The sequence below is a fragment of the Ovis canadensis genome, chromosome 6 (genome assembly GCF_042477335.2).
Source record: "Ovis canadensis isolate MfBH-ARS-UI-01 breed Bighorn chromosome 6, ARS-UI_OviCan_v2, whole genome shotgun sequence".
Taxonomy (NCBI): Eukaryota; Metazoa; Chordata; class Mammalia; order Artiodactyla; family Bovidae; genus Ovis; species Ovis canadensis.
In genome coordinates this window covers 128,007,370-128,023,739 of record NC_091250.1, presented here as the reverse complement: position 1 = coordinate 128,023,739, position 16,370 = coordinate 128,007,370, and the positions used below count along the sequence as shown (strand labels likewise).

At 49.5% G+C, this 16,370-nt stretch overlaps 1 protein-coding gene across 1 annotated transcript in view; it reads left to right on the top strand.

Moving 5' to 3' along the window:
* Positions 1-3,484: 3,484 nt before the first annotated feature.
* TAPT1 (transmembrane anterior posterior transformation 1) overlaps positions 3,485-16,370 on the top strand; it is a 62,843-nt gene continuing 49,957 nt past the window's right edge. The window contains exon 1 of the mRNA XM_069594764.1: positions 3,485-4,334. Within this exon, the coding sequence (XP_069450865.1) occupies positions 3,500-4,334 (835 nt within the window). The 5' untranslated portion in view covers positions 3,485-3,499. The remainder of the gene's footprint in view (positions 4,335-16,370) is intronic.

The following is a 16,370-nucleotide window of genomic DNA, read 5'->3' as shown; positions in this document are numbered from 1 at the left end:
TGGATCTTTCCTGACCCAGGGATGGAACCCACATCTCCTGTACTGGCAGGTGGGTTCTTTACCCACTGAGCCACCAGGGAAGCCTTTACCAATAAAGTTACTGCATTTGAAATCCCTGCATTCAACTTTTAGGGCTGATTACAAAGTAATTCTATAACTAAGGATTTCATACTTTTCTACAAATCTTGAGAGTGTAGGCAAATATCTAGCTTTTTATAATCCAGGGGTCCAAGAATCTGCAAAGGGTTAGGAAGGATTTTATCACAAAATTCTACAAGAGGACACAAGGGTAATCTAGTGTAATGCTTTACAGGGGAGAAAATGAAACATAGATGTCACATGTGTCATCGTAGGTCAAAAGACTCTGATGGGAGAGCTAAAGTCCCGGCTTCTCCAGATTCAGGGTCCTTTCCAATTAGCAAAGCACATGGTGTTTTTGTTACTCGGGAAAAGTATATGGAGCTAATTTCAAACATATTTTAGGGGCAATATACCAGAAATATATCAAGAGGTAAGTTGCTTTGACCTACTCAGTCTAAACAAAAAGAAGCATTCAAAGTTAGCACTAAGGAGGAAAAAGGAAAATTTTTTTTGTTTTTTTAGCTCCTACTATTGTGTAGGTATTGCCCCATTTACCAGTGAAAGATACTGAGAACGAGTTTACAGACCTCGTAAGAAAATTTTCTGGAGCTTGAACCCATGGTTCATATACAATGTGTTCAATGTATTTTCTATAGTCATAAAATCAGTTATTAAACATTTATTAAAAATGAAGTCATGTGATTTATTTTCTAAACTATATACACTATTCACCCAATCTTCATTCTTTTTAAAAACATTTTGTGTTTTGCTCTTTTCATACAGCAGCTACATGGTAGATATTACCATTAGGTAAAGGTTACGCAGTTAAGAATATGTGTAGCAATTTACAAGCTCTTGATTGAATTTACATAATCAGTTATGTGTACATATTAAAATATAATATGAATGTATAAATCCCTTAAGAAGTTTCTCCACTCCTTCAATCGTTTCCTTTCTGTACTGTTTACATGTAACGACTATTCTCAGCTTCTCATTCTTGCCCATTTACTTTCCTCTATTGAAACTATTACCCACCAATGAATTCTTTCTTTCACTAGTAGTTAATACAGTGACATGTTAACAGCATACCATCTAATTGTTTGTTGAATTAATGTTTTAAGTTCAATTCCTGCAGCTTATTGTCAACCAGATCCTGCTTTTAACTTATGCCTTAACTCAAAATGCCTTTTGATGTGTCTTTAACGGTGAGGGTTATCACATCTTTTTTGAACTACTCCTATTATTTCCTAACAGTAGCATTATAAATCTAAGCGTATACCTTTTGTTCTGCAACTGATAAAGAAAACATTATATTTTAACTTCTATTTATTGTTCACAGAGAACTGTTGGTTTTCTATGCTCTATAACTATTTAAGATTATGTGTAACTTGCCTTTTTGATGATACAGAATACCTATTTGACAATACCCTTTTCCTGGATTCTGAAATTCTGACAATGGGTTTAATGAACGCAAAGAAACTTTTCATGTATATTAAGATATTTGACTAATTATCAATACCTAGACAAGGAAAGAGTAGTGTTAACTGAAAAATTTATTTAATGTTCATTTCAAAATGCTTATTTTCTTTTCGGCCATGCCCAGTAGCATGTGGGATCTTATTTCCCGGATCAGGGATTGAATACAAGCCCCTTGCATTGGAAGCACAGAATGTAACCACTGGACCACCATAGAAGTCCCTCAAAAATGCTTTTTATCATGTTCCACTTCAAGATGGGTTTGTTTGAAATGGTGCAATTTCACAAAACATCAGAGAAAATAATGTAGTGCCAAAAAAGTTATCAGAGTTTCAGCTTTCCCGTTTCTGGTTAGGTCGTCTGCTGAAACACCTTCACACCTGGCCTGGACACAGGACTCCCTCCCTTTGCTGACTATTTTAAAGGACAAAGATGGCCTTTAGAACACTCTGTCTTCTTCAGGCCCTTACAGAACAAGAGAGAAATCCATTCCTACAACCGCTGCCTTAGGAAACAGGCCTTACAATTCCTTCCCTTCCAGCTCCTGTGGAGTTAAAAGCAGGGCCCATCAGCCAGCAAACGTGGTGAGACAGGAATTGGGAACTGACAGCCACAAGCAGTAAACGCTTCCTTCCTCCTGGACAATCGGTAAATAATAGAACAGGATGGTTTTACTCTATCGAAGATCAGAGAAAAACAGAATTCGAGCCTTAAGGAATCTCAGAGGCCGCAGTTTTCAGTACCTTTTGATTTTCAAAATAATTCTAAAGATTTGATCAGAGCACTTGTTTCTGACTGATTTCTTAACTCAGTTTTGACAGATGTAACCAAAACAAGAGAATTTCGTGGTCACAGGGATGTTTAGAAATGTAAACTCCCCAACGAACGGTTCCGTTTTCTGAAGAAGGATAAGGATGTTCCAAAGACATCAGTTCCTCCTTTCACTGGCGCCCGAGGGCCAGTTCCCATCTACCGGGCCTCCCTGGTCCAGCTGGGTCCCTCGCCCCCTACCCCTCAATCTGCTCTTAAATCTGTGAGGCAGCTGTCCTCTCTGCATGGAGCCCAGAACAGCCCACTCTGAGTTCGCAACCAGGTGGGTACCCGCTGGCGACAACAGAACCCTCAAGGTCTCTGATGAACCACCACGAGGTCGATTCTTACTCTGTTCACACCCACTTGTATCTATCAGGGCTTCCCCTGGTTGTTCAGACGGTAAAGCGTGTGGCCGTAATGTGGGATTCCCTGGTTCCATCCCTGGGTTGGGAAGATTCCCCTGGAGAAAGAATAGCAACCCACTCCAGTCTTCTGGCCTGAATCCCATGGACAGAGGAGCCTGGTGGGCTACAGTAGTCCGTGGGGTCAGAGTCGGACACGTCTGAAGTGACTTCACTTTTCTAGCTCTCCAGTTGAGGTCTAGGGAACTTCCAGACAACTTAACCTTAAGCGAAGAATTCCAGTTTTCCTTAATCAAAAGGGAACCCCCAGAGGCACAGGTTTTAGTTGGCAGACAAGAACCTGACCGGCCACAAATCCCCCACCCCCTTAAACGGAGCGACCGGCCCCTTCCCGGAGTCTGGAGCATCCTGACTCCCAGCGGCGGCGGACACCGCGCTCGGTGCGGAGTCACACGCCCGAGCTGCCCAGGGCGGTCACCCCAAGTGAAGAGGGGGCGCCCCAGGTGATGAGCGAGGGCGGCCGAGAGCCGCATCCTAACCCTAACGCCGACAAGCGGCCTTAGGAGGTCCGCGGGCGCGGAAAAAAAAAAAACAAACAAACAAACAAAAAAACGTAGAAAGCACCCGGCTCCTCGGGCGGAGTCCCCGGACCCGTGCCCTCCCCGCTCCGCACCCCCACCTGTTGGGCAGCATCTCCGGGGCACCTTCTGGCCCAAGTGCTTTGGAAACTGTCAACAACAACAACAACAAAACCCCAGAAGCCCGGGATGCTGACGGGCGAGCCAAACAATGCAGAAGAGCGGGAGCCCGAGGAGCCGACCCGCGGGGCCGGCGATCATCTGGAGGCCGGCCCGCAGCGCCGCGGCCGCGCCAGCGGTGCCAAGACCGGGCGGGCGGCGGCGCCGGCGCACTCCGGGCACCGAGCCTGCAAAAGGGGCCCCGGGCGAGCGGCCGGCCACCTCGCAGACGGCGGGCAGCGGGCGCAGCAGCAGCGGCCGCCGCCGCCGCCCCGGGGCTCCTCGGCCGACCCTCCGGCCGCCGCCGCCGCCGCCGCCGCGCTCGGCTTGCTCCCGCCGGGGCCCCGACCCGAGCCCCGGAGGCGCTCGCTCTCCGCGGCCGCGCGGCCCGGCGGCATGGAGCCCGGCGCGGCGCGGGAAGGCAGCGCGCGTCACGGCGATGGCAGGAAGAAGATGGCGGCGGCCGTGGCGGCGGCGGCGGCGGCCGCCTCCTCTCACGCGCCGCTGACGCCAATGGCGCGCGCCGGCCGGCGGGCCGCGGATGGCGGCGGCGGCGGCGGCGGCGGCCCGGGCTCCGCTGAGGGGCGGGGCGAGGCGGGAAGGGGGCCGGCCGGAGGCGGAGGCCGGGCCGGCGCCTGGAGGGAGGCGGTGGGGACGGTTTGCTGTGCGCGGAACATGGCGGGCGTCGGCGACGCGGCCGCCCCGAGAGAAGGCGGCGCGGACGGCGCCGAGCGGGACGGCCGCGCTGAGGCGGAGCAGCTGGGCGGCGGCGGCGGTCACGGGCCCCCGCCGGCGCCTCAGCACACGGAGACGCTGGGCTTCTACGAGAGCGACCGGCGGCGGGAGCGGCGCCGCAGCCGCGCAGGTGAGAAGGGCGGGCGGGGAGGCGGGCGGCGCTAGGCCGCGGCCGCGGCGGCGGAGGGCGGCGAGAGGCGCCGCGCGGGACTCCGGCCGCGAGCTCCGGGGGCGGCTGGGCTTGGATGGGCGCGCGCGGAGCCGGCGCGGCTCCCGAGGCGCCGCGGCCGCTGACAGGCTCCTCGGGCGGGGCCGCCGGCAGCGCCGAGGCCGCCGGGCGATCAAACGCCCGCCCGGCCAGGTGCGTCCGAGAGACCGAGAGGGGCAGCGGCCGGGGGCGTTCGTCCCCGCTCCCTTTTCCTGCTGCTTCTGAAAGGTCTTTCTTTAAAACAAACAAACAAACGAAACAGAGCGTCTGGGGTCTCCTCCCGCCTGGATAACGTGGGCGAGCATCTCAGCCCCCACCCCCGGCTCGAGCTCAAAACTGAGCAGCGCGAGGCTGGATTTCATTATCTGTGTGTCAAGGTGACTTCTGTTGTGTTTCCAGCGAACTTGAGTCATCCGAACCTGTTAACTTGCTCTCTAAATAATGTGTTCTTCTGCCGCAGATAACGCGGTGGTAATGGCAGTGAAGTTTCAGCCCTTCTGCCCAGGGTATAAATATTTAGCGCTCCTGCACATGTTACCTGTGAACTTTTCCTAAACCGAAACTTAAGCCGCTTTTAAAAAGAAAAGAAAGGAAAAGGCGTCTCTTGTGAATCCTCCTTTCAGTGCCCGGTTTTTAAGCCTGTTGTTTTAGTATTGTTTCTTTCAGCTGTAGGATGTTATTCTTGTGTTCAGAAAGTTTTAAAAAGTTGCCTTTGTATTCATACTGCAGTTCTGTCTGAGGCTCGAAAGAAGGGAAGACATTGAGGTGTATCATTGAATGTAGAGTGACCATAGCATTTTAATTCTGGGCGTAATTCTGAGTTTTGAAGATCAGTGGAGCCATAACTCCCTTTGAATTTCTTCCAACTACAAATTGTTTCAGCTCCACAGTAGGAGCTGCATTGGTCGTTATTTCCTGCAGTTCGTGCCAATAAATGTTTAAGTCATAAGGCTTACTGTATCATTGGCTGTGCTTGTGTATGGAAGACTTGGAAGTCCTTTAGTGCTACCTTGGTCTGATCAAGTGAGATCGTGATTGATTTGCTAATTTTCAGAACTAGATATAGGTTAGCTTTTGTAGAGGTCTTTATCTTTGAAAAATTAAGTTGTCTGGTTAAGTTGCCAATTTAAACTTTTGCTTGGGAGAGTGTTTACTTTCTGAATTGGTCAGATCTGAGTAAGACAGAGGATTAAATCTCTCAGCTGTCTGTTTACTTACTTGGACTTGAAAATTAAAAGCACTCTGGTGCAAAGAGAGAGCAATGTGGCCAGGTTTCACTGTAATTTTTTGAAATATTTATGAGTTTCAGGAAATTCAGCATTATAAATGTTGCTTGCACGCACAAAAAATGAAGTTGTCAGGAGCCTTTTGATGAGCACAGATGCTGGGACCCTTAGCCCCGTTTCTGTGGCCCTGCCCACCATCCCTCTGGATACCTGTAACCGTGAACTTCCACAGACTTCATGCCGCCCATGCATTCTTCCTCATCATGGGTTACTGAGGGTGGTTTACTTAACATGTTTGAAGCTGGACTTTCAACTCAGAGTTGCGGAAAGTCGTTATCAGGGACACACTTGCAGCTCTGGTTGTTCGGGTAGTTAAGTGTTTCCCCAGTTCCAGCCGTTCAGTGGAGGTGAGATACGTGTGGCAGCTCTTGAGGATCAGGACTTAGATGAGGGTCCCAGGAGGTCTCAGCTGGAGTCACCAGCCAGCGTTGTTCTGTCTTGGCCTCCACGTGGGCCCCTTGTCCTCTCTCCCGGGTGTCTGTCCCTCTCTGCTAGGCACACAGCTCTCGCCACTGCCAAAACCCACTCCCTAACTTTGAAGCTGCTCTGGTCAAACTCTCCTCACTGGAGATTTGAAGTCTTGCAGTCATTCTGAAAGGCCCTGGGCTGCTCAAGTGCCTAGCACCTTCACCCTGACCCTCCAGCATTGCTCCCTTCCGCTGCTCAGCATCCTTTCCTTCCTCTCCTGTCCAGAATTTAGAAAATTCTTCCCTAGGGGCTGCCCTGGGCCAGAGGGCCTTGGAGTGGCACCACCTAGGGTCCTGTGAGCAGCATTTCGTCCTGAGTCAGATGTCTCCCAAGACTGGATGCTTGCACTAAAGGTGTTACTTTGTCCATTCTTTATATTCTGGCGCTGCCTCTGCTACTCTGGTCTTCCCTCCTTTCCTGCCAATTCAGGGCAACCTTTGTCTTGCCTTTTGAAAGTCGGAATTTTAGTGTCTTTGTGGCCTGAAGCATCAGTTAGTTCCAAAGTCCCCTCTATCATTTCTCCCAAGGAATGTAGGACTTTTATAAATTAGAAGTTTGTTGGCCTGTCCTAACCATCCGAGATCCTGTAAATGAACTTACAGATTAGGTGATTAGCCAGACCCTCTCAGTCCAAGTAAAATAATTCAGAACATAGTGTTTGAGGTCCCTAGTTTTATTTTGTACTTGTCTGTGTTTATGTGTGTGTGCCTAGAAGGTATATGTACGTTGGTTGGTATATATACAGCTACATCAAGGGTAACGTTTGTTTTTCTCCCTTAAACTCTTGTAATCATTTCATTCACTGAACTCCCTCTGAGTCATGAGTAGCCTGGTGGTGGGCTGAGACTTTTCTCAGGTGCTGGTACTTAAATCCTAACATGGTTAGAAATGGCTAGTTCACTCCTCACTCCCAATTTTGTTCTCTTTCTCATGACGGCCGCTGTGTATTTATTCCACCGTTGCCTCATATGGTCCTCTGTCTTGAACTCTGGTGGATATATTTATTAGTCATCACGAACTGCAGATTCATCTCTTCTTTTTTTCTTCTTAAAAAATATGTATTAATGTGTACACTTAAGAATAGTTAATGGTAACATTTATGTATATTTTACTGCAATAAAAATAAATTTAAAAATTAAAACAAAATATGACCAACATCTGTTGTCGTTTTTGCTATAGGACCAGATAATAAGTACACATTGCTGGGGCTTCCCTAGTGATCCAGTGGTTTCAGGACTCCACACCTTCACTGCCAAAGGCATGGGTTTGATCCCTGAACAGGGAACCAAGATCCTGCCAGCCAGGAGGTTCCCACCCGCCTCACCACCACTCCCCCACCCTGCCACCCCACCAAAAAAAAGTACATGTTGCTATGTTTCCCTGCTTATTCCCCACCTCACTGCTCTGCAGAAGTTCTAAGTGGTAGAGTTTCTGTATAATCCTGTTCCTATTTAGGAATCTAGGTCCAGCAAGTCAACTTTGGACTAAGCGTTGGGCAATCCGTTCTTGGCTTATTTTGGTGGCTGAATTGCTTTGTAGACTCTGTGCTTGCCTAATCTACTTGGCTCTGTTTCATAACTCCACCACTCAGTGGCTTAGTATCCGAAGTATCTAAGTTGGCTCTAATGACTGGAGACTTAACAATGGAAGCCCTGGTGTAGAATAAACGCAGCTTCTACTGGTGAAGACGAAGCAGTGACTATACATGCAGGTATTGGAGTATGTATAGGAGCAGGTGTTGCTTATAGAGCAAAAGAGCTTGGAGTAGGGTATGAACTAGTAGGGTCAGAACATCCGGGTTTCTGACTGTAAATGGCCCCAGGGCCGTGGGGCCCATTTCGTTCCTTTCCCAGTGGTGACTCTTCACTTCTGGAGCTTAAACTCGTTACCACCGCTTTTGCTTCTCTTCACTTTCCCTGCATTTTAGACTCTTGCTTACCTCCACGAGAGGGTGAACAGAGGAAAGAAAACTAAAGCCCAGAAACACCAACTGACGCCTTTTTAGCAGCTCCCACAAAAGATTTCGTCTGGGACTGAGGTTCAGCTTCACCATGTCTGTCCTGTTTGTAACTGAAAATTTAATATGTTAAAATACATTTTCATTTCACCAGTCCTGATCCTCTATAAAATATGTTACATGGTTATGCTTGTGGCCCGAGACTTATCCTGATGGATGATTAAAGGCTGTGATTTGGAAAATTATGCCCTAGAGTAAATCAATTTCTCATCTAGAAAGGAAATTAAGAATAGTTGTAAAACTGCCTAAGAAATTACCTGGAGTGTCCACAACCCTGATACAGATAATGTAAAATTATCTTCTTTTCTTGTGACAGATGATCGCTTTTCTCTTAAAATTCTCACCTGCTTTATTTAACTAGTACTTGCAAACTAAAAAGCAATGATATGATCTTTGACCAGGTCAATATCTTGACCTTTTTTAAGATGTTAAGCTTCCATCTGGTTCCCCCTCGAAAATTCAGTCCTAGAAGCTCATTTGGAGCCCACTTTGGGGAATGCTTACATGAAAGAGATCTTTAAAAAGACTGTATATCATTGACTGTCAAGTTAATGACACTCTGTTCCCATCTTTAGTCCTTTGTAACCTTGTAACCTTGGAAAAAGTCGCCACTCTTTTTGTGTCTGTTTCCATCTATAAATTTATGGTATCTTTTCTGTTATTTACTTCCCTAAATGAGGTTATTTATAAGCAGTTTGATAGCTTTAACAGCTTAAGAGATACCTGTACTATATTTGAGTTAGGAAAGCAAGATTGCTATCATTGATTCCTAGTTGCCCTTGTACAAGGGTGTGCCTTTGTATTTGTGTAATAAACTTGTAACTAATATTTTAGTGTAACTTTAGTAAAGCCTATTAAGGAACACATTATTTAAGATCATGGAGATATGCATGTTTCATAGTATTGTCCTAGCAGTTAACCAGTATTACTTTCCAGTTTTTTTAATGGTCAATGCTATTTTAAGAAAGATATATTTAGACATATTACTGAACATGTAAATATATTTAGGATTACTCATTACTTCAAATTAATACTTTTTTATCCTGAGTTCTTATTTCTAAAACAAGCTCTCTCAGAAGATAATTAATCATAATATTTCTTTGTTCAGGTATGAGGAAGAAGCCATTTATACTGTACTTTTTCTCAATTTGGATCACCAAGCAATTCTGTAGTAGATGTGTACTAATTAAAAATAATCTGGAGAAATTGATTCAGATTTATGATTGATATTATTTTCCTAGTGTTAAATGTTTATAACTGGCAAGACTTACTTATTCAAATGTAGAAGCTCCTATTTCTATTAAACAGTGAAATACTTCTATTTTTTAAAGACTTACTGAATAATAGTTCTTGTTGGTGAGAACTGGGTAAATGAACTACAGTTGGTTGACATCTGAAAAGCTCAAGTGATACTGAGAAAACAAACAATTGGGTTATTTTATTTGGGAAAATAATTTGCACTTACACTATAAAGACAGATGCTCAGGTCCCCTTGTGTGTGTGCTCAGTTCCTGAGCCATGTCCAGCTCTTTGCGACCCTGTGGACTGTCGCCCGCCAGCTCCTCTGTCCGTGGGAGCTCTGGTCCACTGAACCAGCTGAGTTCTTGAAGAGTGGCAGCCACAGGTCAAAGAACAGTAGTCATCTTCCTGAATAATTAGCCAGGCAGCCTGCCAGTATCGCAGGACAGGTGAATTCAGGTCCATCCGTATAATGGAGAAAACTGTTTAAATCAATAGCAACAACAAACAGAAGCACTGAAACACAGCTGTGCTCCAGAGCGGACGGCTCCAGAACAGAAGGAGAAGATCTATTCAAGAATGTATCCGTGACCAGGCAAAGGCTGGGGGGCGGCCGGGCGGGGACCAGACAGCAGCAGGACTGCCGCGCCACCCCTGAGGAGCTCGAGCCACAGGGCAGCAGAAGCCCCTTCTGCAGTGTGGGTCAGAGGCTCCTCCTGGGAGATGGAAGCCAGGCAGGGCTCAGCCATCTTCTCTAGAATGATCGGCAGAGAGACGGATGGCAATTACGGTCCAGGGGAGAGTGTGTGTGCAGTCGCTCGGCCGTGTCCAGCTGTTTGCAGCTCCAGGGGCTGCAGCACACCACGCTTCCCTGTCTTTCGCCATCTCCTGGAGTTTGCTCAGATTCATGTCCATCGAGTCGGTGATACTGTCTGACTGTCTCATCCTCTGCTGTCCGCTTCTCCTTTTGCCTTCAGGCTTTCCAGCATCAGGGTCTTTGCCAGTGAATCAGCTTATCGAGTCAGTTGGCCGAAGTATTGGAGCTTCAACGTCAGTCCTTCCAATGAATATTCAGGGTGGATTTCCTTTAGGATTGACTAGTTTGATCTCCTCACAGTCCAAAGAACTCTCTAGAGTCTTCTCCAGCACCAAAGTTTGCAAGCATCAATTCTTCGGTGCTGGGTCCTATTCCCAACTTGCCTCTTAGCTTTTCAGTGACTTTGGACAAGTCTCTGAAGCTCTATGAGCCTCAGATTCTTGATTTGAAAAACGTGAACACTGTCAACGGCGCCTGTAGCTCTGACTTGTGGTGAAGGTTTTTTGAAGTACTGTGTGCAGCACCTTTGTAAGCCACCTCAGTCAGGTGCTTCATTTGTGTTAGTCCCTCAGTCGTGTCTTGACTCTTTGCCAGGCTCCCCTGTACATGGAATTCTCCAGGCAAGAATACTGGAGTGTGTGGCCATTCCTTTCTCCAGGGGATCGTCCCACTCCAGGGATCGAGCGCAGGTCTCCTGCTTTGCAGGCAGGTCTGAGCCACCGAAGAAGCAGAGGACCCTAATTCCTTAAGCAGGGCCAGTCCTTCAGGAGTGTGGCGGGGTGGGGGGGCGGGGTGTGGTGGACAGGGAGGAGTGTGGGGAGGAGGAGGGAGGAAAGCTTTCCATCTGTCTCACCCCATGAAACTTGGTTGTTTTGTTAGTATTGCTTTAATGTTTCTTTTAAAACTTCTCCAACCCGCTGCTGCTGCTAAGTCACTTCAGTCGTGTCCAACTCTGTGCGACCCCATCCCTGGGATTCGCCAGGCAAGAACACTGGAGTGGGATGCCATTGCCTTTTCCACTCCAACCCACTAGTATGGTGTTAATGATAGGTAAACCCTACCCTTACACTTAGCTCACTCGAGGCTGGACTTGGGGAAGGAAGATCCAGATACATGGTGCTTGGTTTCAGAAAGTTTAAGGGCTGGCAAGGGAGCTGCTTAGTAAACAGTGTAACATCACAGAAGTAAACCCAGGGTGCTGGGAACGTGGAGATAGGGTCGGGGGGTGGTTCCCAGTTTTCCAGAACACAGTGGCCTGTTTACAAAAGCACTGAAGATGATAGAATAATCTAGTGCCAGAAAGCATAGGCTTTAGGGATGGACTGCTTGATTTGAATGCTGGCTGTACTGTTCACTTCTTCTGTGACCTGGGAGGCTTCCTTCACTTCTCTGTGCCTCAGTTTCTTCATCTATAAAATGGGCATGATGATAGAGCCTGTCTCGTGGTTATGAGAACTGTGTACTCAAAACACGTTTTATCCTTTAATGCTTGTGTTTACTGTTAACTTTTCCATTGGAGAATCAAAATTGGTGTTTAAAACTGAAATTCTTGCATTTCTAGAGGTAGAATCCTGATACAGTACTTCTTCACATTTATAATAGAGTTAAAACACCCTCATAGGTTTATATTTTACAATTCTTTAAAACTCGTTTAAGGAAAGTTCCAGGTTATACAGTTTGTTAAGTGTGCGTGTTAGATGTGTTCCCTTTTATCCTTGGAAGCAGGATTGCAGACGTAGCAGTAAACATTAGGTGCCCACCAAACTCGGATTGGCTAGTGCTCTGGACCACGGGAGGTCGCTAGTGAGTGGTTCAGACAGCGTGTCACGCTCTGCGGTCTTCACAACCTTTCATACCCGGTCGCTCGAACGTCCTTTGTGAATGAGAAGCAGGTAACAGGTGTAAAACCGCTCCAAGCCTCGGTTTCCCTCTTCTGTGACCGTTGAGATCTGTGGGTGGAGCGGGGTCCCAGGACCAGTGGAGACAGAACTGGTGCGGATCCGCCCTCATCTGACTGCTCTCCCTGCGTCCTTCTCTGGACCAGGACAAAACCCTCACTGTGGAGGAAGTTCCGTACCGGCCCAGAGGATAACTTTTTAAATAAACAAGGGTGCAGGGTCGGGCTGCAGCCCATTGGCCCACCCGGCCTGAGCTTGCCCAGGTTCAGGACCGAAGGAAGAGCCAGGACTCGGCAACAGAGAGACCTCAGTGGTTTGAAATGGATGGAGTGGGGGGCTCCCAGGGAGAAGGGGGCTCTTTGGTTACCAGGGAAACCAGCCGAAGGCCACGCCCCTCCCCACCCTTTGACCAGCACAGGCTAGGGCTGGGGGCGGCTCTGCAGGAAGGTCAGCCCTGCGCCAGGGACACAGGTGAAGCAGGCCCTGGTTGGTCAGCAGATGGACAGAGAGCAAGAGGACAGCCATCTTGAGTGGCCTGACCACACGGACAGCTCATCCCAGCCTTTCGGTTTAACTCGTGTAACATCCTGTTTATCTAATCCTTCACACACTGAGATACTAGCTCTTGCCCCTCAGCTCCCTTCCCTGCCCTTACTGTGTGTGGATGATGAGCCGGGGCCCTTATTGGCTGTGCCCCTCGGGCAGAGTGCAGGTGCCTGTCAAGGACCGTCCTTTGGATGCTCACTGACCGGGTGCTCCAGAGCTCTTCCCTGCTGAGAACGCCTACATCTCAGAACACACCTGCCCCAGTCCCGGGCTCTGTGCTCAAGAAGCTGCCACGCTCTGCTTCTGCTGCCTCTCGTTTCCAGTTCTTGCTCTCCGCCACACCTTCCTCTGTGACTGCCTTCCTCTCCTCTGAGCCACTCATTCGTTCAGGGAGCATCGGCTGAGCCCTCCAGCGCTGTGTCCCGAGGGTGCAGAGGGAAAGAACACCGGATGAGAGTGTGTGTGTACCCGGGCTCCGGGGAAAACCCGGGGAGTCTTCCTGGAGCAGATGACTCCGCGCGTTACTCGCCCGTGGAGGCTCACCACACGAGTGGACAGAGGGAGCCAACACACAGTGTTTGCCCGCGGTGAGACATGTTGTACCTAGAGAACAGTGACCTCGACGTTCAGGGGAGGCAGGCATGCTGCGCGGCAGGAAAGAAAGATAACCCGGGCCCAAGTTGGCAGGGCTCTGCTGTCACCCCTGCCAGGGTGTTGACCTCGCCTGGAGGTGCCACGAGCCCCGAAGGGTTTCTGCCGCCGGCCCGTGTGTGTGCCGACCCGGGCCAGGCCAGGTGGGGCCTAGGGGAGCAAGGAGCAGAAGGCAGGCGCTGGTCAGCCTCTGTGGTAACCTGGAGAGAGGGGGGCGGACCACACACAGGCGGAGTCCGGAAGAAGAGGGCAAGTCTGTAAACGTTTTGAGGAGTCATCAGGGCTTGGAAAGGGGCCGGAGGGGATGGTCAGAATCGGCCCCAGCTGCCGGCCTGGAGCTGTGTCACTGGTGAGCCCTGAACTAATGGTGGGGCTGCAGTAGTGGGGGTTAATGGGGAAAGGGTGGATTGCAGTTTGCCGGCTAAAGGTGCCTTTGGAAATTCTAGGTGGAGTTGCCCACAAGGCAGTGGGAAGTAGGAGTCCAGGCTCAGAAGTCAAAAGCGGAAGCTATGGCAACGTCAGGATTGAGGTGATGGTTTTGACCTTAGACCACCCCAGGAGAGTATGTGTAGGGAAGAAAGATAAGAAGAATGAAGAAAAGGTACCTGGTGGCACATGAAACAATATGGCCTAAAGGGTGGCCGGGAGTTCACTGGAGCCCTGCCCTGGTGCATGCGTGTGTGCGTGTGAAGCCGCTTAGTCATATCCGACTCTCTGTGGCCCGCCAGGCTCGTCTCTCCGTGGGATTCTCCAGGCAAGAGGACAGGAGCGGGTTGCCATGCCCTCCTCCAGGGGCTCTTCCCCACCCAGGGATCGAACCCTTGTCTCTGGCATCTACCTGCATTAGCAGGCAGGTTCCTGACCCCTGGCGCCACCTGGGAAGCACATAAGAAGGAAGAGCACCCAACCAAACCCGCAAGCCCTTCAGGATCGGGTGGAGGAAGACCAGGGAGTCTGGTGACGCGACCCTCAGGGCTCGTGACCCCGCTCGCTGGCGTCAGTGCCATTTTGTGCCAGCGCTGTTTCTTCTGCTTCCTGAATGTCCCGTTGCTTCCCAGCATTCATTCACTTGAAAGAATTGATATTCTTCTGACTCTCTTCTGTCCAGTTGGAAAACCGAACTGCGTTCAAGTCTTAACTGTTTGATCTTTCTCTTCTGTTTTAGCTGTCCTTGTTTATAGCACAAAACACTCTTTTTCTCTCTCCTTCAGGCAGTAGAGCTTGTGCTGGATCTGGCCAGCCACCAACGTGTTAGAAAGTGCCGAGCCAGAAGCTTCACTCCGCACGGATGCGGTTGCCTTGAGGCACGCACCGTGCGGTTCACACCTGTGTCTGTGGCTTCTGCCGTAGTGTCCTGAGAGCGCCACGATCGTGGTCACTGTGCGGTCTGACCTGCCTCTCTGCCCGGCTGCAGTAGGCATAGGTCGGGTTCTCTCTCCACCTCTTTCAGTCTCCAGGTGGCTCTCATGGTACCGCTGACTCTCCAAGTCAATTATGAATCTTGAGTTTAAAGAAATCTGTAATTTGGGGGTGGGTGGGACTCTCACTTCTGCACATAAGCGAGCCACTTCACCTCATGTTCAAGGAACTTGCTGTCTGTCCCAGTGCTGGAGGAAGTCAGCTGTTTTAGGCCCACTGAGAGGTAGTAAGTCCACTTCTGAGTCTTCTAGGGCTCTTCCAGAGTGTTTAGGACTGTACACTCTTCCCCACCCCTGCAGCCTTTAAATCCTGGCGTCACATAAGACGGAACTCCACAGGTGGACACTCATGGGTGAAACTGACCTCCCTGCCTTGTCATCTGTGGGAGGGAACAGCAACATGGGGTTTGAGGAAGGAGCAAGAGGCCAGCTCGGAGCAGAGAGGACGCTTTGCAGCCCTTGGTGTCCTGAGTCTGGGAAGAGAGGGCGGCCTCCCAGGGAGTGAAGGAGGGAGGGGGTCGAGAGGTCGCCCAGGTGGTGGGCTGCCGGGAAGCGTGGCCCACATGGTGGAGACATTGGCATCAGGTAACAGCCTTACTTGCCATCCCAGGTCTGCCAGATACAGCCCAGTGGAAAGTGTTCAGCCTCCTCCGGCCTTTGTTTCCTCAGCTGAGATGAGAGAATGGAGGGTGAATTTGCATCAGAGGAACGGAAAACGGGGGACAGGTCCATGGGGAGTGCGGTCTTCAGATGGGGTTGAGGTTCTGTCTTGTATGATTCACAGTTACCATCATGTTGGGAAGCCTTCACCTGGGGAAATGGTGTTATTTAGACTCTGGCATGCATTGGAGAAGGAAATGGCAACCCACTCCAGTGTTCTTGCCTGGAGAGTCCCAGGGACGGGGGAGCCTAGTAGGCTGCTGTCTCTGGGGTCACACAGAGTCGGATACGACTGAAGCTACTCAGCAGCATCTCTGAGGCTGAAGAAGAAGGAAGAAATTGTCGCAGTGTCCAGTGTGCTCTGCAGCCCAGCTCACCTGGACTGGAGCAGTGCCCTCGGGAGACCCGGCTTGTGTGCGTGTGTCTCCGTTTTGTATGTACTTGGTACCTGCTCTGTGTGGGGGGTGTTTGTGCGTGTGTGTGTGTCTCCGTTTTGTGTGCACTTGGTACTCACTCTGTGCGTGTAGGAGTGTGTGTGTGTCTCGATTTTGTATGTACTTGGTTCCCGCTCTGTGTGGGGGGTGTTGGTGCCTGTGTCTGTGTCTTCCGTTTTGTATGTACTTGGTACCTGCTCTGTGTGTGTGTGTGTGCGTGTGTGTGTGTCTCCGTTTTGTGTGCACTCGGTACCCACTCTGTGTGTGTTTGTGCGTGTGTCTCCATGAGTATCTTTTGCCCTGCCTTCTACTCTGCATCAGCCCAGGCCCTCTATCACCTAAGACTCCTCACTAGACTCTCAGAGAGAACTTCTGACTTATATTCTGGCTTATAGCAATGGCCCCTGGTATATTCCCCGACATTGGCAGTTTATATCACATAAAAACAGCAGTTTTCTCACCGTCCGCTGGTGGCTTATGTGCAGTTCAGTTCTGGGCACCGAAACGGAGATTGCTTTGTTTTA